Source organism: Vigna unguiculata, chromosome 3 (assembly GCF_037176805.1).
Source record: "Vigna unguiculata cultivar grain cowpea cultivar isolate G323 ecotype 2 chromosome 3, ASM3717680v1, whole genome shotgun sequence".
Taxonomy (NCBI): domain Eukaryota; kingdom Viridiplantae; phylum Streptophyta; class Magnoliopsida; order Fabales; family Fabaceae; genus Vigna; species Vigna unguiculata.
Window position 1 is genome coordinate 30,215,803 of NC_140794.1, and position 23,753 is coordinate 30,239,555.

The window sequence follows — 23,753 nt, forward strand, 5'->3', positions numbered from 1 at the left end:
GAGATAGAAATTGTTTGGAGTGTTTTGATTAATTTTGTGAAAGGATTGAGTCTCAATTTAAGAGCATTGTGTCTTCAGACGTAGAGCATTAAGTCTGAATTTAATTTAAGAGAATTGTAAAAACACTATAATTAAATAGGTAATATATGATGTTAAGGAAATTGTTGTTTTTGCTTTTATTTGTTACTTATGACTTTCTCTTGTGTTTTTTGTTATCTCTTGTAGCTTTCGAACGCGTTGAATTGCATCATCTTCCAGTGTCATCTGCTCTTTTTACGCGTTCCCAGGTTCCTAATTCTAATATTTTCCTACGATGCCAATCTGTTGTTTGCTTTATATATTTTATTAATTATTTGTTAAAACATGTTGTTTGTTTTTCTTCTATGTGAGTTAGCCTTAGTTTCCCGTTTGAGATTCAATACATAAATTATGTATTGTCCCCGAGTTTTCATTTTGAAAAAATTACATTTTTTTAAAATTAGATATAAGGGGATACAATACTAATAATTTAAATGTATTGAATCTTGAATTGTCCGATTGGACAGTTTAAGAAGATTAATCACTTTCTAGTAATTTATTAGTGCATATATATTTAAAATACATATCTTAAAATTCATGAATATTTGTCAATTGTGTTTTGTATTGATCTTCGGGTGCATATTTGATTGTGGTTTATAATCACTTTCATTTTGTGTATCCTGAAGGCCAATGCGAAATGCTGGCAAAATTTCGTGAAATTTAAGATATGTATTTTAAAAGTAATATGTACCAATAAAATAAGGAAAGTGAATCTTCTTAAATGGGATAGGGTCACACCTTGATTACGACGTGAGCATTGATTCAAAGATTACTGAAATTGTTCACGCAATTTCAGTATGGATCGAGATTGGATTAATTTACCACGTATTAGCGCTGAGTATGAGAATGGAGTAGAAGAATTTATAAAATTTGCGCAACGTTATGAGGGGAGAAGTGATGATGAGGTGAAGTTCAGATGTCCGTGTGTCAACTGTTTGTATGGTGTTCTCTCCAGGTTTGATATTTCTATCCATATCTTCATGATTGTTTGCTTGATTTTCTTCATTAATTAATTGTAACGTTGTTAATATAATGTAGTGTAATAGACAAACCGGCTCATATGAGTGCGGTTACTATATAATGCAATGGATGACAACCACTATGCGTGCTCGTATTACAACAAATTGGGAAACGGTAATATATATTTGAATTAAAATGAATACTTTGCAATATTTCCTTTTTATATACTAACTTAACTTAATCTATTATTTTGTAGACATTCAAGAGTCCTGCAGCAATTCCCGCAAAGTCCATCAAGTTTGGTAGGATAGCATGTGCCAAATATATAATTGAAATGTACCATAATATTGATTAGAACATGTACGTTGATTACAAAAGATTTGTAATTGTCTTTTAAATGAATTTGAATTGTAGATGTGTTTTAAAATATTCTGTTCTGGTCTATTCTGTGCTGGGTGCTGAATAAAATTTGCAGGTTCAAATGTGGGAATAACACCAAATCAGAAACTGCATTAAAAAAAAAACAGCGTATTAGGCCTCGGTTCATACCAGAACCGAAGCAAAAAGCAAACTTTTGGCCTCGGGTGCAACCAAAACCGAGGCCAAAAAGGGTATCGAATTTTAAAAAAAAAAAAGAAGCCCATATGGCCTCGGGTGCAACCAAAACCGAGGCCAAAAAGGGTTTCGAATTTAAAAAAAAAAAAAAAAAGAAGCCCATATGGCCTCGGGTGCAACCAAAACCGAGGCCAAAAAGGGTTTCGAATTTAAAAAAAAAAAAAGAAGCCCATATGGCCTCGGGTGCAACCAAAACCGAGGCCAAAAAGGGTATCGAATTTAAAAAAAAAAAAAGCTCATATGGCCTCGGGTGGCAGAGAAAACCGAGGCCAAAAGGTGGGCTCTATGGCCTCGGGTTCCTCTGAACCGAGGCAGAAAGGCACTCTATGGCTTCGGTTCTTAACCGAGGCCAAAAGCAGTGCTCTTTTGGCCTCGCCCCAATATGCTTCGGTTCCCGAACCGGTGCAGAATATGATAAACAACCGCTGCCAAAGGCCCTTCCTGCACTGGTGTAATGTCCAGTGGGGATTTCACTTAGCTTTCTTAATCAACTCACACCATATTCAATAATCTTAAAAAGGAACAAGATAATCCTTCATCAGGTAGCTGCTTTAGTTGGTACTCTGTTTAGAATATAAGTTGTCGTCTTTAGTGCCTCTCCCCAGAGTGACTCTAGTAAGGTGGAATGACAAATCATACTCCTTACCATATCCTTAAGAGTCTGATTTCGTCTCTCAGCTACAGCATTCATACTGGGTGATCCCGACATGGTGTACTGTGGGACAATTCCACACTCCTCTAGGTACCTGGCAAAAGGTCCTAGACGCTGTTCACCTGATCCATCATATATGCCATAGTACTCACCACCACGGTCAGATCTAACAGACTTAATCATTTTTATGTTGAGGTCTCCCTTGGACCGACCTCAGGTTGATCATTTTACTTGTGTTATGCTGAGGTCTCCCTAAGGCTGACCTCAGCTAGATCAATTTATATATTACTTGTCTTATGCTGAAGTCTCCCTCAGGCCGACCACAACTTAGTCATTTTTATGTCGAGGTCTCCCTTGGGCCAACCTTAGGTTGATCATCTTACTTATGTTATGTTGAGGTCTCCCTAAGGCCGACCTCAGCCAGATCAATTTATATATTACTTGTCTTATTTCGAGGTCTCCCTTGGACCGACCTCATACGTTGAGGCCTCCCTCAAGCTGACCCCAACTTGATCATTTTACTTATCTTATGTCGAGGTCTTCCTCGGACCGACCTCATATGTTGAGGTCTCCCTCAGGCCAACCTCAGCTTGATCATTTTACTTATCTTATGTCGAGGTCTCCCTCGGGCCGACCTCATATGTTGAGTTCTCCCTCAGGCCGACCTCAGCTTGATCATTTTACTTATCTTATGTCGAGGTCTCCCTTGGGCCGACCTCATATGTTGAGCTCTCCCTCAAGCCGACCTCAGCTTCATCATTTTACTTATCTTATGTCGAGGTCTCCCTTGGACCGACCTCAGCTTTATCATGTTATATATTTACTTGTCCTATACTAGAATATGTTAACAGTTTATGACAACCTTTCATCCCACCAAGCCGAGGACTCAAGGTTGGAGGACGATGTACTGTCCAGGGAATGGCCGACCTCAACATGCTCATTTGGATTCTGACTTGATAAATATTTATCATAAAACAACGAGCTTCAGTCAGAGTTCGAGGTGATGAGCATTTGGGTCGAGGTGGCCGAGGTGACGAGCATTTGGGTCGAGGTGGTCGAGGTGACGAGCATTTGGGCCGAGGTGGCCGAGGTGACGAGTAGGATTTGGACCAAGCATGATTTGGACCAAGTATGATGTGGGCCAGACAGGATTTGGGCCGAGCGAGATTTGGGCCAAGATGGTTAGTTCATTCCTAAAGGAAGGGATTTAATATCCAGCGAAAAAGTAGGAATTAGTTGCTGATATTTTGCCACACTAACATGTCTTCTACAAATCATGTAGGTAGGAGCCCTATATTTTTTGGGACCAGAACTATCAATGTAACAACTAGAGGGATAGTTTGTTCTTGGTTTTTAGACAATATTGCTTAAAGAGTTGATATCTGGTTGTCATCCCATAAATTAATGGCACATTGGTAACTTTGTGTTGTAGTAAGCGTAGAAATCAAATTCTTTTAATAATGTTATTACTTAATGGATAAAATTAACACAATGAATTTGAAGTAATTAATAAAAGACATTAATAAAAAAGTACATATTTTCTATTAAAGTATAAAATGTGAGTCTATCGATCGATACTAACATGTTGGGTTATCCTTTTATAGTGATTTTTCTCGTTAATTTTAGATAAGTTAAATTTATTTGTGAAATATTATATAGCAGTATAATGTAGATTTATTTGTTTTGGTTATTTAAAAGTAGGTAGAGAGAGTGATTGATATAGAACGAAGGAGTGTGAATATATATAATTGATTTCAAATTATAGGAAAGGGTTGATACATCAGTGACCACAAAGATAGAAATTAATTAACTACAAGAGCTAATTAATTAATGAAGGAATATGTCGTGGATCGATCGGAGAGTGTGATGATGAAGTGTTGAAGCGATCGACGAGGTGGCTCTGATTGAAGAAGAAACCAAGTTTAGGAAGAGTAAGGTGGTGGCTTAGGCATATCCTTGACTATGCCGCAAAGAAGCTGGGTATCTGGAAGGTTGTACTCATCCCTGAGGGACCTGTTTGGAGACAAAACACTAACGTACAACTGCTGTCCAAGGTAACGATTCTCGCCAAGCTCCGACCTCAAGTTCCACATACCAGCGTTGTCGAATGTCAACATGATAGCAGCCCAGGACTTGGGGAACACCTGAATGGTGTGTCTGCTCACAGCATCCAGAAGATTGTAGTTCTTCCTCTTCTCCGGTGACCACTTCCCTGGCTCAATGGCGACGGCAAAGAAAGAGTAGCCATCCAAGTTGTAAGACTGGGGAACCTTTGTGGGGTTCTCGAAGATGACTTCGATGAAGTCACGGAAGTTGGCGGTGATGACGTTAGAAGCAAGGGTGAGGTCGCCGATGAGAGAATTGGGGTCGTCGGAGATGAGGTTGTACTGGAAAACCTTGTCGCTTACACCGTAGTACTCAGCAAGTTTGAATGGGGTTTCGTGGTCAAGGTGGGAGACACCATTGAGTCCGTAGCGGAGTTTTCCACCAGACCTGCTGAGGGTGTTAACGAGCTTGATGGTGCGAGTGATATTGATCTGGCCGTAGTGGTAAGAGCCCTGAGGGTTGGGCCTGGCGGCGCTAGCGGTTAGGTTCCAACGGAAGGAGCGGAACTGATTGAGAGACCAAGCCCAGCCTTCGGGTGATGGGGGAAGCTCAGGGGAGGCGGGAGCGACACCGTTGGAGTAACGGATGATGCGGGTGGCGCCGAGGGTCTTCTTGGTGAAGCGAGTGGAGGCGACCATGTAGTAGTCCTTGGGCTCCTGGTCGGCGGTTACGAGGACAGAGAAGCACTGTCCAACGTGAACGTCGAGGGAGTTGTAGATGTTCTGAACAACGTGTGAGCCTTCCATCTCGACGAGCTTCAAGGGATGGCCTTGGATTCTGAAGTTGAGGGAGTTCTTGGTCCCCACATTGCAGATTCTGTATTTGTAAGTCTTGCCGGGCTCCATGGTGTAAGCGGGCTCAAGACCACCGTTCTTGCCGTTGATATGGACTCCGCTGGGCCTGCCAATGCTACGTCCACTGTCCAAGAATTGCCTAAGGGTCTGGTGGGTCTTGCCGTACCAGTCACCGATGAGGACCCAGAACTCGTCGGCGGGGTCAGCATAAGGCACTGGGATCAAAAGGCGGCTGTAGATCCTCAAACCACCGAAGCCTCCGACGGCGCGGTGCATGCCGATGGAGGGGTAGTAGAAGTAGCTGCCGATCTGGTCCTTAACTTGGAAGTGGTAGGTGTAGTTGGTACCTGGGAGGATGGGGCATTGGGCTCCCAAGGTGCCATCTTGCCATGAGTTCTTCCTGTGTTGGATACCGTTCCAGGTGAAGAGGAGGGGCTCGTCGAGGAAGTTAAAGACGTTTACGACAATGTTGTTGTTGCTGGTGCAGTTGATTTCTGGCCCTGGGAACAGGCCGTTGATGAGGATGCCCTGTTGTTCCACACCCAATGGTGCAACAGTGCCGTAGGTGACGTTCCAGGTGTAGAAGACGTAAGGGTCTTCCCCATGCACTGATGCTGCCATCAGGCATGCCATCAAACCAATCACCAAACTTGATACCCTTCCCATTTTTTTTTTCTTTTTTTATTCAACCCTTTCCTATCTCCTTCCTTTGTATTATTGGAAGAAGAAGGATTGTTATTGGCTTCTTGCTTTCATCTTCCCCTCCACCTCCCCCTTTTATAACCCCTACCTCCAACCATCTCTACTCTCTTTTCTCCGAACTTCTCTCTCAACCATCCCTTCATTTCGGTTTTTCTTTCCATATATATCTTTGCCATTTTGGTTTCCCATTCCCCCTTCTCTCGGAAATTTTATCTATAAAAAACTTTCATTTCTAATACCAAAATGTAATTTAATTAACTCTTCAAATATGGAATTTTTTTAATTCAACTAAACCTCTTTTAATTAAAGGATAATAGTTATACATCGATTACCAATCAATTTAGCTGGTAATTCTTTCGAATACATCTGTACCATAACTTCACAAAATATTATTTATTTATTTATTATTGTTTTTTATAATATGAACCCATGATTATTTGTATTTAAAGTATTAATTTAATATCTATTATAACATGAAAGAACGAAGTGGAGGATGTCGAAATGGAGATAAAAGACAATAAACATTACAAAAATATTTAATTTTAGAAGGGATTAATTAATTAGGTTATAATAACCTCTAATAAAATATAATATACGGAGGTTTTAAAAACATCAGTTAACTACGTACAGGTTTTTTAAAACATTAGTGTCTCGGTGTGGTGCTTCCTTTGTCGTAGTTGTGTTTCGAAGGTGTTTCAAAGAAGAAGATAGTTCTCCGCTCTCCACCGTCTTCCTCCACTCTCCACCGTCCTCCACCGCCGTGCACATCTTTTCCATCGTTCTTCCTCACTTCTTCACTGTCTCAGGAGGTGCAGTGCTTTCCTTTGTCGCTTGGTCGTTTCTCAGAGGAGAAGATCGTTCTCCACTCTCTATTGTCCTCCACCATCGCTACACATCCTTTTCCATTGTTCTTCTTCACTGTCTCATGAAAACTTCCTCCACCACCGCTTAAGGTAACGAAGATTGCTCTCCCTTGCTTCCTATTTCGTTTTCATACTTCATCTCCCTATTTCGTCTTTCAATTTTTCTCCTTCGATCTCCCGATTTCGTCTTCCAGCGTTTCAATTTCGGTTTCGTTTTCATTTCATTTGCTACTACGTTTGATTTTTATTCTTTCGATTTTGCCCTAATTTCATTTCTCTTTTTGATTTTGTCACTACATGCGATTTTGCCACTGTCAAGCAACCGTTACATAGCCATTGCAATTAGCGTTCAGATTTGCCACTGACAAGTAATCGTGTGTTCAATTTTCATGCTCCTCTTTTCATATTAGGTTTTTTCCTCTTTCAGTGTACTTTCTTTAGTTTTTAGTTTCGGTCTTTGTTTTGCATTGAATATATATATCACAGATGATGTCTGTTCATTTTTATTTTCTAACTATCATCATCTTCAACTTCTTTTTCTGCTACTCAACCTTTCATATATGTTTTTTTATGATTCTTTACTCAGTTGCTAAACTGTGAGCAAATTTTGTGATTTCTTTGCTATACGCATGAGTTTGTTTTCATCACAACATTCACGAACATGGAGAAAACTGAAAAAGTTTGTTCTGCTTTGTCACTTCTTTGTTCAACTATTTTTTCATCTCCAATCGTAATTGATTATTAAGGATTTGCATAGTAGCTTTCAAAGAAAATATTTTGTCTTCTATGAAAGAGTATCAAACATGATAAAATTGTGTGTAGCTAAAAAACTTTTGCAACATGCCTCCCCACTTTTTCCATCATTGTCTGTAGTAGATTGCAATGCAAGATAAGTAGATACTTTTACAGCTTTCTAGTCTACCCAGACAGTCACTTATGCTAAAGGAAGGTGTGTATAGGGAAAAAATATAAAGAAAAATCATTAGGAAGGTTGACTGAGTATTGTAACTTCCTCAGCAGAAGTAATCCATGTTTCTACCATCCATTCTTTTATGATAAAATATAGGCCACGTTGGACAAGAGAAAGCTGATTAAGGTTGTTCCCTCCACCCTAGAAATACCCAAATACTTAAAGATTTCTAGGTCGCTTAGATCAGTAAATCATCAAATGAGAAACCAACGGTGTAACACTTCCTGGCTTTGAAATTCAAAGGAAATACACAATGCAAATTGCGTAAGGCGCAACAGCAACAACAAAACAAGTAGTACCATGATAGGTACCCCCATAATAGAATAAATAGTTTGTAAATTGGGACTGGGAAAATTGGAAAAGTAAGGAATGTTGCCTCATAATTAAAGGGATTGAGTGGGAGATTTTATCCGGTGATGAGGGGAAACTCAGATTGTTGTTGGAGAGTCCATGCCTCTCGAAAGTCCTTGAATAATTTGAATTCTTTTGTGTTAATAGAAGAAACTTCTTTTTCTACAAATCTAATCACATTTCCATTAGTACGTAGGTTTTCTGTATGTAGGGGATTTTTAAAACAGCTTGCGTCCACCGGTTTCTTTTCCCCTGTATGTGCCAAAATAATGAAACATAGAACTCAATTAAAACCTCAAGGAAAACAATTTGTTGATAATTGGCCCTTGTTGCAGATTCACCACAGAATGTTACCATAGAAGTGTTTTAACAAATCATAAGTAAAAATAACTGATTTGTATAGCAGCTATTATACCTGAAAACAGCATGCGTAGTGCATGCATAGACTTCCCTTGCCCCTTCTTGATGCAATAGAGCTGCACCTTTGGCAATAGTCCCTACATGACAACCAATTTTATTGAGAACAATTGATAAGACGAACAAGTCATACTACTGAATAAAAATAATGCATACACAAACAAAACACTTAGAAATGTAAGTTATCCCTCCCTACACAATAAATTTTAGCGAAAAATAATTACCACAAAGGAATAGACTGATATATACCCAAGGAGCTAACATTTTGAAGTTTATGCTGCCAGATACAGAGCTAGTAATAGCTTTTCATGTCTAACATGCCCGCTCTACTTTACGACATTTTTGCTTGAAGTAATTTTTATAGAGAATAATTCAAAATAGTTTCCAATTTAGCAGGCAAAACACATACATCAATTCCTATCCTTTTGGGAGAAAGGTTCTCTTCATATATCTACCACCAAAATGTTCAAAACAGCAATAATTACAAAAGGTTCTAAACAATAGTAATTCCTTCCTTGTCTTCACTAATTTCTTTAATGAGAGAAAAATAGCAGAGGGATACTTTTGATTTTAACTCAAAGATATAAAGAACATATTAGGAAGCAAAAAATAATGTTAATATAAACAAGAATACCTTCTACATTTCTTAATTTGTGTACTAAAACTTTAAAAGAAAAAAAAACAGAAAAACAAAGTAAAAAGAAACTATATCTGCATAAAACATATTGAAAACCAATAGCAGAAGATATCCAATCTCAAACTAAAATACATAATCCGGGAAGCCCAGGACAAACCAGGGAACCAGACTTGATTCTGGTTATTAAAAACCAACTGTCTACAAATTGGTATGTATATGTATAAAACTTCCAAGCAGTGGTTACCAGATCACGAATGATATTTGAGAGGGAAATACAAGGTAATTACCTTATTTGGTTCAAAACTATTGTGATTTTAAAAGCATCATTTCAATATAATAATCATTTTTATTACATCTTATTATTATAATTATTGTTATGACTGTTATGACGTGTTTGGTAAAACAGTTCATCTAGATTATAGATGAAATTAGCGGATGAAATTACGATAAAACAATTTACTCTTCGCTTGGTAAGGTAGTTTGTTTCAAGCTGATCCTTTGCATTGTTCTGCACTTCGTTGTTATGATCTTGTGGAGCAGTGTAAACAAATGTTCCTATTGGAATGTCATCAAAATCCTGAAGTGGCTCAAGGGTCTTAACCACTGTGCTCATGGAGGGTCTACTCCTAGGTCTATGGCTAAGACATTGGTAACCCAATACAGCTGTTTTTTTGGTCCCCATTTCAGAATACTGCCCTTCAAGTCTAGGGTCCATTATCCTACTCATTTTCCTTGAATCATTCAGCACTGGCCTTGCCCACTCCACTAGGTTCTGTTCCCTTGGAGGACGGTTCTTGTCCACTGACCTTCTCCCTGTCAGCAACTGCAACAACACTACCCCAAAACTATACACATCACTCATTGCTGTCAAGTGACCTAAAAAAACCAAACAAACACATTCACATAAACAGCTAATAGTTCCACTTTTTAAGGTACAAAACCAGTAATTAATGTACTTAATTGGTACTACAAAAGTGGATTAGTTGGCATTGAAAATTAATCAAGTTACCTGTCATCACATATTCTGAGGTTGCTTATCCATGTGTGCCCATTACTCTGGTTGAAACGTGGGGGTCATCTCCTTCGAGACCGTCTTTTGCCAACCCAAAATCTGATAGCTTTGCATTGTAATCCTACAACAATATTAAATTACAAGAGTAAGAATCATAGTACCAATAGAACAAAAAGTATACCAAGATTCCTTAATTAACAACAATAATTTAATATTTCATGTTAATTATTCTTTTCATCAAACAAATCTCTTTACACTCTTTATGTAGAGTGTCATATCAAATAAACACAAGTTATGAACTTGTTTATATGATTGAAAAAGGAGATATAAACTAGGGACAATTACAGAATCTTATTTAAATGTGAACATAGAAACATTGATGCCAATGTCACGGAATGACAAAGAAAAAAGGATGTCACAACATCAAATACAACTGAATTTAGATCTCTCGCTTTAACTCCAACCATGATAATGCCATTTTAGAAGAGAGGTAGCATAGATTCAACATTTTGAATAGGATTTCAAAGTTTTGCAAATCTGTACTAAATTGATAAGATTAAATTGTAGTATAAAAATTCAAGCACTCAATGATTGAAGTTATCTCCACAATTCTCTGCAAGCATTTATTTTAAAAAAGGACACGGCAGATGGAAACACCTTTACTCATTTGACATCGTATTTATTAATGAAACAATAAGAATATGCGTGTTAAATGAGGGTAAAAGCATGTTAAAATAATTTTTTCTTTTAAAAGAGTTTGCAAGAGGATCCAATTTTTCCTATTTTAAGCTTTATTAATTCAGTGAAGCTATGCAAAAACAAACTGTGTAATATATATAGTACTTTTCTTAGAAATTGGTAGTAGTAGTGGAACCCATCTTTTTATTCTCAATATTGGCATTTCCTATGAATGAGATAAAAACAATGATGTTTTGACTCATTTCATCAACGAACATATAAGTTAATTTATTTAATCAGTGGGAATGAACTGATTAATTAATCTTTCATGTAAGAAAAAATGAGTATTTTGAACTTTCATTTTTGTGTAAGAAGATAACAGTTTTCTAGTTGTTTATATGTGGTTAAATGAAAAGTGAGATGAAAGCAACATGCACAATGAATAGATGGTTAGGATCACTTGGAAAAAGGTTAAGGGTAGGTTCAATGGATATATGTTTTAGGAATAGGGGATATATAAAGCCAGCAATAAAAAGGTGATAGAGATGGCATGTTTTATTGTAATTAAGGTTTCGTATCGAATTTCAAAAATGATTTTTTTATAACTTTTTTTTATAAAATTATTAAATAGAATAATTTTTATTTTTTTTATGAAAATTAAAAACTAAAATAATAATTTAATTTTTTTTTATCAAAAATGGTTATTTATTAAAATTTATCAAACAAAATATCATTTTCCATCTAATTTATAGGGAGCAATATTCAATCCAATCCTCTACTTTATCAAACAATAGTAAATGATTATTACAGGGAAGACTCGGGGTATTGTTCTTTCCAATTTATTTTCCTTAACTGCACTATTTTATACATTAATCCTTACAACCAGGGGAAGAAACAAGAAAAGGTATTTTAAAAATCAAGAGCAATATAACTATATATGTTTTTGTCGGTAAATTCTACTTGTTCATACTTTGTTATTTGTTCTTACATTCATTGTTTGTTAATAGTTAAGAGTTCCTTCAGTTGGGACTCTAATTTAATCATCAATGCCTTTTCATCTTTATTATACAGCAATATGTGAAGAAGGAAAAGGACGAAGGTTCTTTGCAAATTCACCAACTAATTCAGTTTCTGAAAGTAAAGTTAATGTAAGAATTTCTTATCCTCATATATTATGTGATGAAGGATTATCTTGTTCCTTTTTAAGATTATTGAATATGGTGTGAGTTGATTAAGAGAGCTAAGTGAAATCCCCACTGGACATTAAGATAGCAAGCTATCTAGATGTGAAGGTTCCTTTCACAAAACTCAAGAGAAGAAGATAATGGATTGATTCAAAACAAAAAGGAAATGGAAAGCACATAAACCATAGAAAACCAAGAACAATTAAAGGAAGAAGAAAACAGAAAATGGAAAGGAAAGAAATGGTAAAACTGTGAGAAGCACGCCACTACAAGGCTAGGCTAGAAGCCATGGCAACCTTGAAGATGAGTGGATGTGTGCCGCCACTTGCTATGCAAGATAAGGCTTAAAAGTTTCACTCCCAAGGGAGGAAACTCTCACAAATGGTTGAGACACAAGAGTGTTTTTACTTCAAAATGTTCAACCCTTTTACATGTCTAGGAGCACCCCTTATATAGAAGAGTTTAGGGGCCTCTAAGCAAATAAAAGATACATAAGGATGTCTCTACAAAAACCTAACCCTTGCTTCTAGAAACTAGGTCAAATAAGGTTACAAAAAATGAGAGACAAAAGAGCTAACTATGGTGTGTGCAAGGCTAATTTCGTTCTACCATTAAAGGAGACCAAGAAGGTGTCTCATATGTCTCCAAAAGTGGTCAAAGTGTGCTAAAAACAAAGGAGACCAAAGGTACATAGGTACACTTGCTTTATGCCTTTTACTTTATGCTTTATGCCTTTGCTTTACTCTCTCTTCCACATCATTTATGCTCCCCAATCACCATGCGCCACCTAACATTGCTTTCTTACTCCTAATTAACCTACAAAGCAAATAAACATAGATTAGCATGTTGGCTTAAGTCAAGTCAACTATAGTCAACAAGTCAAACCTAGTCAAAGGTCAACAAGTCAACTAAAGTTGATTTAACTAAGTCAACTTAGGGAATCAAAAATAGCAAACACAAATGAAAGGGATGAAGGATTAGTGAACTTTCTTTCTAAACATGCTTAGTCTTCTTAAGCATTTGCCTCCATCCTTGGTTGGGGTCAATCCTTCATCATCCTCCCCTCCTTGGAGAGAATTTGACCACAAATTCTTTAAGCCTTTGTAGATGGAGCTTGAGTTGATTTGGGGGAGGATTTGCGCCTCCCTTTTATGAGCTCTTGTTCCATCATTTCTAAGGGTATTACCCCTAGCTTTGGTTAGGCCATCTTTATTTTCTAGACTATTCTTCCTCTCTTGCTTGTGCTTTGGGCCTTCCTTTTTGGCTTGGGAAGAGAAGGAAGGGTGATGCACATATTGCTTTGGAAGAATTTTTTTGTAGGCAAGTAACACCTTGGTGAAAGCTTGCCCCTTTTCTTTTTCTGCTTTATCTTTTCTTATTACATTTCTATCCTTATTAACTTCTTGAGGTGATAGAGGTAGTAAAGTTGTCTTTTTCCCATTTTTGAAGAAAATGTATTGGTTGGTATGGCCATCATGTAAAGTTTGTTTATCAAATTGCCATGGCCTACCTAGTAAGACATGTGTGACTTCCATGGGAACAACATCACATAGCACCTCATCTTTGTAGCTTCCTATAGAGAAGTTAATTAGGACTTGTTTATTGACATCTATTTCTCCCTCTTTACTTATCCAAGCAAGCTTGTAGGGCTTAGCATGAGGAATGGTCTCTAAGCTAAGCTTTTCCACCAACCTTGTGCTAGCTACATTGGTACTACTTCCTCCATCAATAATTAGAGAGCAAACCCATTTGTTAATTTTGCATCTAGATTGAAAAATGTTTTCTCTTTGAGCAGTTGGCTCAAGCTCACTTTGATCTTGACCTATCATGCGCCTTAATAACATAGGGTCTTTCTCAAAAATTTTAGTTTTACTAGAGGAAGAAGATTCTTTTGAAAGAGAATGGGGAGATGAGTGTTCACTTTCAATATCATTACTCTTCTTTAAGATCATGGTCCTTTTGGTTGGGCAATTTAAAGCAATGTGATTATAACCCAAACATTTAAAACATTTAATGGAACTTGATCTTTGAGAAGTGGAATGGTGAATGTGATCACTTGGTGACTTACTTTTACTTGGTGGTTCTTGATGAGAGTTAGAAGGGAACTTATCATGTTTCTTTTTATCCTTTCCCTTCCATGAGTGACTAAAGTAGTGGTTGAGTGAGTAACTCTTCCTTGCCCTTCTTTTTCTTTTCAATTGAATTTCAATCCCAAGGGCAAGTGTGAAAACATTTTCAAGAGTGGAGTACTCATACAACTCTACTTGGTCTTGTATGTCTCTCCTAAGACCACTCACAAATCTTTTTATTTTCTCTTTATTAGTTTCTTTTATTTCAACCCTACGCATTTGAGACTTTAATTCTTTAAAGTACTCACTCACACTCATAGAACCTTGGTGAAGCCTTTGGAGCTTCAAAAGAAGTTCCTTCCTATAGGAGGGAGGAACAAATCTAGCGCGCATAAGAGTTTTAATGTCCATCCAAGAAGCCGCGGGTGGTCCTTGGTCATAATTCTTACAAACTTTATGCCACCAAGTATTGGCATACTCCAAAAATCCTAAAACTACTAGATCAACTTGTGTTTGATCCTTTACATGATTTTCATTGAAAATTTGATCAACTTTAGCTTCCCAATCAAGGAAGACTTTGGGATCACTTCCTCCATAGAACTTAGGAATCTTTGGAGTTTGCTTCTCTTGTGATGGGTTGCGCCTAGAATGCCCTCTTTTCCTAGCCTCTCTCTCTTGCTCTTTAGCTTCAAGCCTTTGAATGTGCTCTTGGATTCTTAGGTCACTTTGCTCCTTGTCTTTTCTTAATTGTTCAAAGGCCTCCTTCCTAGACAACTCCAAATCCCGAAGCAATCTCATCAATGTATTGTTTTTGTTTGGTGTAGGTGCATTTGATGAACTTGCCATGATTCCTACAACAAAAACACTCAAATCCGAGACAAAATAAATGGATTAGAGGTTAGACAACATGAAAACCGAGACCAAATCCAACCCAAAATGTAACCCAAGTGTTTAGATCACTCTCCCAAAGTAACAAGGCAAGGCTAGCACTCAAAATCCACCAAAGGAGTGAAGCAAACACTTTTAAAAACTTGTTCAAAACCTTTCAAATGCAAGACAAGTGATTCGGCGACAACATCCCAAGAGTTTCAAGAAAAGAAAACTACTAAGACAAAACAAAGAACACCTAGTGACAAGCAAGAAAAGCACAAAAACAAGGAAAGCTAAACTCTAAAGAAGAAAAGTTTGAGACAAAACTTTTAACAAGACTAAAACAAGAAAAACACATTTTAAAGACTCTATGGAAAGCATTTGACAAGCATCTTCAAGTCTTAAATCATGCATACACCAAGAAAGATCATAACCAAGTTAAAGCGTGGAACTAATTAGCCAATATCACCCAATTCTCAAGTATGAAAACTAGTAGCATAGCACCTAGTGAAAAACACGCTTTTAGTTCACCAATGAGCAAGATTGCTCTCAGTTTTTAGACAATATTTGGTACAAAAATTTTCTTCTTTTCACAACTAGTTTCATAAAATGGTAAGAAAGAGTTTTAGGTGGCTTGAACACTTAGTTCCTCAAGTTTTAGGCCAAAATCAATTTCATGGAGCATACATCAAGCAAGACATAAAGTAAAAGCAAGATTCAAATACTTGGAAACAAGAATAAGAAAACTTCAAGTTAACATATGACATATGACTCAAGCAAAAGTTAGACACATTTAAAGACTCAACATGACATACACAAAGACACAAACATGTAGCTATCATGCATTTAAACTCATGAATTTGAGGCTCAAAGACTAAGCATCCAAAGACATGTTATCCAACCACATTTAGGTGTAAGAAGAGTAACAAAAACAGTAGCCAAAACTACCCAACATAACCTGAAAAACGTTGATTCGCGGTGATCTCGGCAGCTCTGACCTTTGCTCACTATTTCAATCATAACTCTCTCCACAAAACTCCAAATGCATTGGTTCTTTTTTTGTTAGAAACTAGACTAACAGAGCTTTCTTTTGACATCAAGAACGTAATTTTTGGACCACTGAGCAGGTGCAGTTTAATCTTTTAAAATCGTGAACAGTTTCTGCCAGCATTGTTTTTATGTGGATCATTCAAAGATAGCTACACAAGACAAGGTTAGAACATGAAAAACACCATATTCAAGGACAACCAAAGCTCTAGATACCAAATGATGAGAGGATTATCTTGTTCCTTTTTAAGATTATTGAATATGGTGTGACTTGATTAAGAAAGCTAAGTGAAATCCCCACTGGACATTAAGATAGCAAGCTATCTAGATGTGAAGGTTCCTTTCACAAAGCTCAAGAGAAGAAGATGATGGATTGATTCAAAACAAAAAGGAAATGGAAAGCACATAAACCATAGAAAACCAAGAACAATTAAAGGAAGAAGAAAACATAAAATGAAAAGGAAAGGAATGGTAAAAATGTGAGAAGCACGCCACTACAAGGCTAGGCTAGAAGCCATGGCAACCTTGAAGATGAGTGGATGTGTGCCGCCACTTGCTATGCAAGATAAGGCTTAGAAGTATTCACTCCCAAGGGAGGAAACTCTCACAAATGGTTGAGACACAAGAGTGTTTTTACTTCAAAATGTTCAACCCTTTTACATGTCTAGGAGCACCCCTTATATAGAAGAGTTTAGGAGCCTCTAAGCAAATAAAAGATACCTAAGGATGTTTCTACAAAAACCTAACCCTAGCTTCTAGAAACTAGGTCAAATAAGGTTACAAAAATGAGAGACAAAAGAGCTAACTATGGTGTGTGCAAGGCTAATTTCGTTCTAGCACAAAAGGAGACAAAGAGTGTGTCTCATATGTCTCCAAAAAGTGGTCAAAGTGTGCTAAAAACAAAGGAGACCAAAGGTACATAGGCACACTTGCTTCATGCCTTTTAGTTTATGCTTTATGCCTTTGCTTTACTCTCTCCTCCACATCATTTATGCTCCCCAATCACCATGCGCCACCTATCATTACATTCTTACTCCTAATTAACCTACAAAGCAAATAAACATAGATTAGCATGTTGGCTTAAGTCAAGTCAACTATAGTGAACAAGTCAAACCTAGTCAAAGGTCAACAAGTCAACTAAAGTTGATTCAACTAAGTCAACTTAGGGAATCAAAAATAACAAACACAAATGAAAGGGATGAAGGATTAGTGAACTTCCTTTTTAAACATGCTTAGTCTTCTTAAGCATGTGCCTTCATCTTTGGTTGGGGTCAATCCTTCATCATTATGTATTATAGTTTAATCATTATGTTTTATCCTTCTATTTTATTATATATTCAAATTCATTCCATATTTGTAATAATGTTTAAGTTTCTATCTACTGGTACAACTAGTTATCCATTTTGGTCTTAATATTTACTAATAATAACACCAATAATAATAGTTTTGTAGGTTTCTGTCTCTCACCTTTGCTTTCTTCACATAAAAATTATATATACATATGGTTTTTTCAACAAATTTCTACTTTAGATAGGAAAGGAGAATTCATTATTCTCCTTTATTATATTCATTATTCTTATCCTAAAATAATGTATGAATTATTTTGGCTTCAACAGACCCTATTTCCAATGGATAAATCTTGGATAAACATGCCAAGAAACACACCTCAATATACGAATGGTTTAAACAAATTTTTGGACTTTGCATTTGCTAATAGTGGTGTAAGGGGGAAAATAGTATGTTCATGTAAAAAATGAAACTTTAACAAATGGCAGGATCGTGAATTAGTGTATGAGCACTTGATTCTTAAATCTTTTCCAAAAGGATATACAATGTGACTTCTACATAGGGAGAGAAGAGGAGTAAATGTGACTGATGAAACACGTCTAATGCCGCAAGGAGATAATGAAATAAATCTGATGTTTGACATGGTTAAATGATGCATTTGGGTATCATCAATATAGCAACGACACGATGGACGATAAGGAAATGGGTCCAGAGTCAAGTAATGTCGGGAATGATGATATTGGAGATTTTGTTGACTTAATGCAAGATGGTCAAGAGAGTTTATATGAGGGGTGATGAGTTAAAATTTTTGCCCTCATTTAATGTTTAAATTTGGCGATTTTAATAGAATTTTTGTGCTTAATGATTGATTTAATTAGGATTTGTGGTTATTGGATTTATTGAGTACGTAAGGTAAAAATGGCGTAAAAAAATTGATTTTAGTTGCATAAAATATTATTGGATATTCTAACATTTGTTAATGCAACTGAAGTTTAATTTGAGTCATTAAAAATGTGGATTTGAAATATTCAAAGTTACAAAATAAGTCCAAAATCAAGAAATTTTGAAAAAGAATAATTTAAAAACCTGTTCTGCACCCCTAGCTTTTACTGAGTTGCACCCCACCTACCACTTAAACCCATCTCAACCAGATTATGCCATGTGGCAATCCTCATCTTCTAAATCTCTCCAATCACATGATGACACGTGTCATGATCCTCCCTTCACTAAACTGACCAATCATATTCTTACATGTCACCATCTCCCAAAATGAAACCTTAACCCTAATTTTCATCATCTCCTTCCATCACCATGCCGGCAGCTGCAGTAGCCGTCACCCTCCAATATGAACTAGACTGACTTGAACAGCCTTCCATTGCAGATCTGCACCCTGCGCCACCACGAACCTGCACTGCGAAGCACTTTGCCGACAGCTTCACGCACCAGAACCTCCATGCTTGAGCCAAATCAGAGCAGAACGCAATTGCAGCAACTGCAACACGTCCACCAGATCTGCACTGCGCTCGAATATTTGCGCCGCAACCGTCACTGCAACGTTCACTCACACTCGCCCAAGAAGAACCAGCAGTCCGTCACCATTGAGAACAACCATGCACCACGTTGGAAAAGCATTTTTCGCAACGCTCCACCACACATCTATAGCGGAAACCATGGCACCGATGCCATTCACGAACCTGCAACACACCTGCATCATTTCACTAACGCTTTACTACAACAGTTTGAACCTCGTGTCTCCAATAACATTTGTGCAGCTTCATCACCACCATTGCAGCAGCACCACCGCATCGGAGCAACTACACCGGAGCAGCCACCGTTTGCTGTTAGCCGCGCAACTGCCAATGGAGAAGAGTGTGAGAGCAAACCCTAAATTTGGAGAGAGAAAATGCATTGCCATGTGTCAGCATCTGATAGGCAGTCAACGGGTCAAAGCTAATCAACTGGTCAAACTCTGGTCAAATTCTGGTCAATATTGTAAAAATGGTTAAACAAGAGGGGCAGATTTGGAAATTTGACAGAAATTAAGTTGCTAATTAATTAAATAAAAATAAAAGATTTTAGCAACCAATAGATAAAGCCCAAAGTCCAGTCGAAGCCTATATAAAGAGGCCTAAGGGAGTAGAAGAGAGACACTTAGCAACTCTCTGGTTTTGGCAAATACCGTCATCCACCACATCTCTCCTTCTTCCTTTCATTTTCTTTCTTTCATCATATTATTATCATGTATTCCATCAAAACCATGGAGGGCTAAGCTTTTAGTGTTGATTCCACTGTAAATTCTTAACTGGATTCTGAGGTTAGATGAATTAATTTATTTGTTCTTTTGATTATTGTTGTGGTTTTTTCTTATCTATGTCCTTTGTTTCTTAATTGAATAGAAAATAATTATTTTAAATCTAAACGCATGCAAATCATATGAGTGAAAAAGTTTTTAAATTCAATTGAGACTTTACTTTGATTTTATTTAGAAACTTTCATTTGATTAAATAATTTTTTGCCAATAATTGAGACTGTACTTTGATTAGAGGTAATTACTTTAACTAAAATTAGTCAAGACTTTACTTTGATTAATTAAGTTTTCTATTTGTGAGGAAACAAAGAAATAGACATGATTAGGTATAGTAAAATTTAATTGAGACTGTACTTTGGTTGAGTTTACTATGGATAATCTAAAAAATTCTCACTTTTAATTAAGACTGTACTTTAATTAAAAGTGAGAATGCCAACAAATGAATTGAGACTTTACATTGATTGATTTGTAAATCAACAACATTAATTAATTTAACAATCATCTCTAGATAACCGATGAAGAATCCTATTTTGAAAAAGCAATGGAATTGACCTATTTACTATTATTGTGTTTACGATCTTTTATTTGCATGTCACTTATTCTTTGCGTATGAAAACCCCATATTTTTATAGTTTCTTGTTTTAATTGCACTTTTTATAAGAATCAAATATTTGAGATCAATTTCGTATTCGTTGTGAGACGACTCAGGATTATCTTAACCCTAACTAGTGTGTTCACTACTAACTTGGCAATACTGAAGTTGCTAAAGTTAAATAGTGGTAATTTGATCGCCTAACGACAACAATATCAAATTTGGCGCCGTTGTCGGGGAATACAGTTAGTATTTTTTTTTATTTCTATTCTTATTCATTGATTTCACTTTTGTTTTATTTTATTTATTTATTATTTATTTTTTTATGCATTTACGTTTAATAGAATTTGTGTCTTTTTGTACTCTTCAATTTTCTTTTTATATATTTCAAGCAAAGTTCTATTTTTATTTTTATTAAGAATTTCTTTTAAGAAATTTTTTGAGACTAGTTTGGAAAACTCTCTCTATCAATTGGATCCAGAACTTGAACAGAGCTTGCGCAAAGCACGTAAAAGACTTGAATTTGAGTGTTCTACTGAGAAAACACGTTCTACATCTAAAGCTACTACTTTGGACTTTGCATTTGCTAATAGTGGTGTGAGGGGGAAAATTGTATGTCCATGTCAAAACTGAAACTTTAACAAATGGAAGGATCGTGAATTAGTGTATGAGCACTTGATTCTTAAACCTTTTCCAAAAGGATATACAATGTGGCTTCTACATGGGGAGAGAAGAGAAGTAAATGTGACTGATGAAACACGTATAATTCCGCAAGGAGATAATGAAATAAATTCGATGTTTGACATGGTTTAATGATGCATTTGGGTATCATCAATATAGTAATGACACGGTGGACGATAAGGAAATGGGTCCAAAGTCAAGCCATGTCGGGAATGATGATATTGGAGATTTTGTTGATTTAATGCAAGATGGTCAAGAGAGTTTATATGAAGGGTGTGATAAATATTCTAAACTTTCGTTCTTGATCAAGTTGTATCACATCAAATGTCTTTGCAAAATAAGTGACAATGGGAATGTCCATGATACTAGAGTTGTTGGCAGATGTCTTTGAACATGCTAAAATTCCACGCTCATTCTATGAGGCAAAGAAAACCATTAACAAGCTTGGTCTTCATTACACTAAAATCGATGCTTGTCCGAATGATTGCATGTTGTATTTTAGAGAAGACGCAAATAAGGACTTCTATAAGAAATGTAAAACGTCTAGATGGAAGGCAAAAAAAAAAAGGTACAATTGGTGCTACAAGTAATAAAAGAAAAAAGATTCCTGCAAAGGTGTTGAGGTATTTTCCTTTGAAGCCACGCTTATAGAGGATGTTTATGTCCTCCAAAATAGTTGAGCATATGCGTTGGCATTGATCGGGAAGTACAAATGAAGTCATCTTAAGGCATCTAAGAGATTCTAAAGCATGGAAGACATTTGACTTTAAGCATCCTCAATTTGCCTCAGACCCTCGAAATGTGAGACTTGGTTTGGCTATAGATGGGTTTAATCCATATGGTAATCTAAGCACTAGCCACAATATTTGGTCTGTTGTGCTCATACCGTACAACCTTCCACCTTAGATGTGTATGGAACAAAGTTCATTCATTCTCTCCATGATCATTCCTGGAAAGCGAGCTCTAGGAAATGATATTGATGTATATTTACAGCCACTAATAGAAGAGTTGAAAGAGCTACGGAACACTGGCATCAAAATTTTTGATTCATATGGAAGTGAAATGTTTGATATGCATGCACCTATATTGTGGACCATTATCTAGATCGAACATACATACTGGGTTGGCATGTCCTAGATGTATTTTTGACGCAACTCCTCAGAAACTTATTAAAGGTGGTAAATTTTGTTTCATGAGTCATCGCCGTTGGTTAGATGGAAGACATAGATTTAGACTGGCTCGAATGAGATTTGATGGAACTATAGAAAATAGAAATCCACCTTTGGCAATTAGAAAGACACTCCCTAATGAAGTTTGCTCAATTTTGATTGATTTGTGTTTGTTTTTTAGACAATTGTGTAATAAAGTTTTGAAAATGGATGAACTTGACCAACTACTAGGTAGAATTGTTCTCACATTGTGTCACATGTAGATGTTATTTCCTCCTTCCTTTTTTACGGTCATGGTTCATTTAGTGGAAGATGCTAAGCTTGGAGGACCCGTCCAATACCGATGGATGTATCCCATTGAGAGGTATCTAGGAAAATTGAAGTCATATGTCCGTAATAAAGCACAAGCAGAAGGATCAATAGCTGAAGGATACATGGCTAAAAAGTCTTTAACATTTTGTTCTAGATATTTAGATGGAATTGAGACTGTATTCAATCGATTGCATCGTGTTGATGATGAACCTAATAATGTGTCTTGTAATGTAAGTACATTGTTCCCACCAATCGGAAAACCAGTTGGGAGTTTTACTTATTTCACTCTATCTACAAAGGAAAAGCTGCAAGCACATCGTCATGTGCTAACAAATTGCCCCATACTTGACCCATTTATACAGTAAGTATTTATAGAGCAAGGCTTTTTTATATATTTGGGTTTTCATTTAACATTAGATAACATATTTTACATGTTTCACATAGGGAATTTAGAGACATTATATGAACACAACTAAGAAGCCGCACACGATCTTCCTTTATGATAGACAAAAGGGTTCATAAAGAATTTGTTGAGTGGTTTTCATGTCGTGTATGTATATTTTCTCTAGAAATCTTTGATTTATGAGTATGTTATAATTTATATGATTCTTACTTTTTGTGTTTTAGATAAGGAATTAATCATTTGATATCCATTCAGATGATTTAAAGTTCTTGGCCATGGGTCCTATTGATTGTGCAATGCGATATAGTGCCTACAATGTTAATGGGTTCAAATTTCGATATTGAAGCGTGATCTATGGCTTAAAACACAAAACAATGGAGTGTTTGGTACATTTGGGACAAGGAGTTATGCAAGTAGCAATGATAATCAAATGCAGTTTGGAGGTGTGCCGTATTATGGTCGATTGGTAGACATAATTGAGATAAACTACCATGGTCGATTCTCAATTGTTTTATTCAAATGTAACTAGGCTAATACAACCACTTCTAGGGATTATGAGTGATGAGTATGGATTTACATTAGTAAGTTTTGCACGCTTAATCCATACTGGTGATAATGATGATGACGAGCAATACATTAAGGCATCAGAAGCTAAAATGGTGTATTATGTAGACGATGAGTTGGATAAAAATTGGTGCATACTTGTACATGTAAAGCCTAGAGACTTATACAACATGGGTGGAGATGATGTTGACAATTTTCATGAATGTGAGCCATTTGAACAAGAAAACCTAGAAATATTATTTTCTAACGTGGATGAAAATATACAACTAGCAAGGTTTTTTTTTTTCTTTTTTCAATTGTTGAGTCATTTTACTAATTCATCTTAAACTAAAATATCAACCAAGAAGAAAATGCCAACCAATAAATCTTCTACATGGGGACATGTAGTTACACTTGCATCTCATCATCAATCTCATTCATGTAATTATGTCA

At 36.4% G+C, this 23,753-nt stretch overlaps 1 protein-coding gene and 1 long non-coding RNA gene across 3 annotated transcripts; one reads left to right on the forward strand and one right to left on the reverse strand.

The window, feature by feature from the left end:
• Positions 1–4,040: 4,040 nt before the first annotated feature.
• On the reverse strand, positions 4,041–5,962 carry LOC114178993 (L-ascorbate oxidase homolog). The gene has a single exon (XM_028065169.2). The coding sequence runs from the start codon at positions 5,869–5,871 to the stop codon at positions 4,228–4,230; it is 1,644 nt and encodes a 547-aa protein (XP_027920970.2). The 5' UTR covers positions 5,872–5,962; the 3' UTR covers positions 4,041–4,227.
• A 566-nt stretch (positions 5,963–6,528) lies between these two features.
• LOC146887693 (uncharacterized) lies at positions 6,529–23,520 on the forward strand. Of its 2 annotated transcripts, XR_014993850.1 has the most exons (3): positions 6,529–7,180; positions 11,907–11,983; positions 18,674–23,520. It is a non-coding gene; the product is annotated as an uncharacterized LOC146887693 (long non-coding RNA). The 2 variants fall into 2 exon arrangements; XR_014993849.1 differs by having other exon boundaries at positions 11,907–23,520.
• Positions 23,521–23,753: the final 233 nt, after the last annotated feature.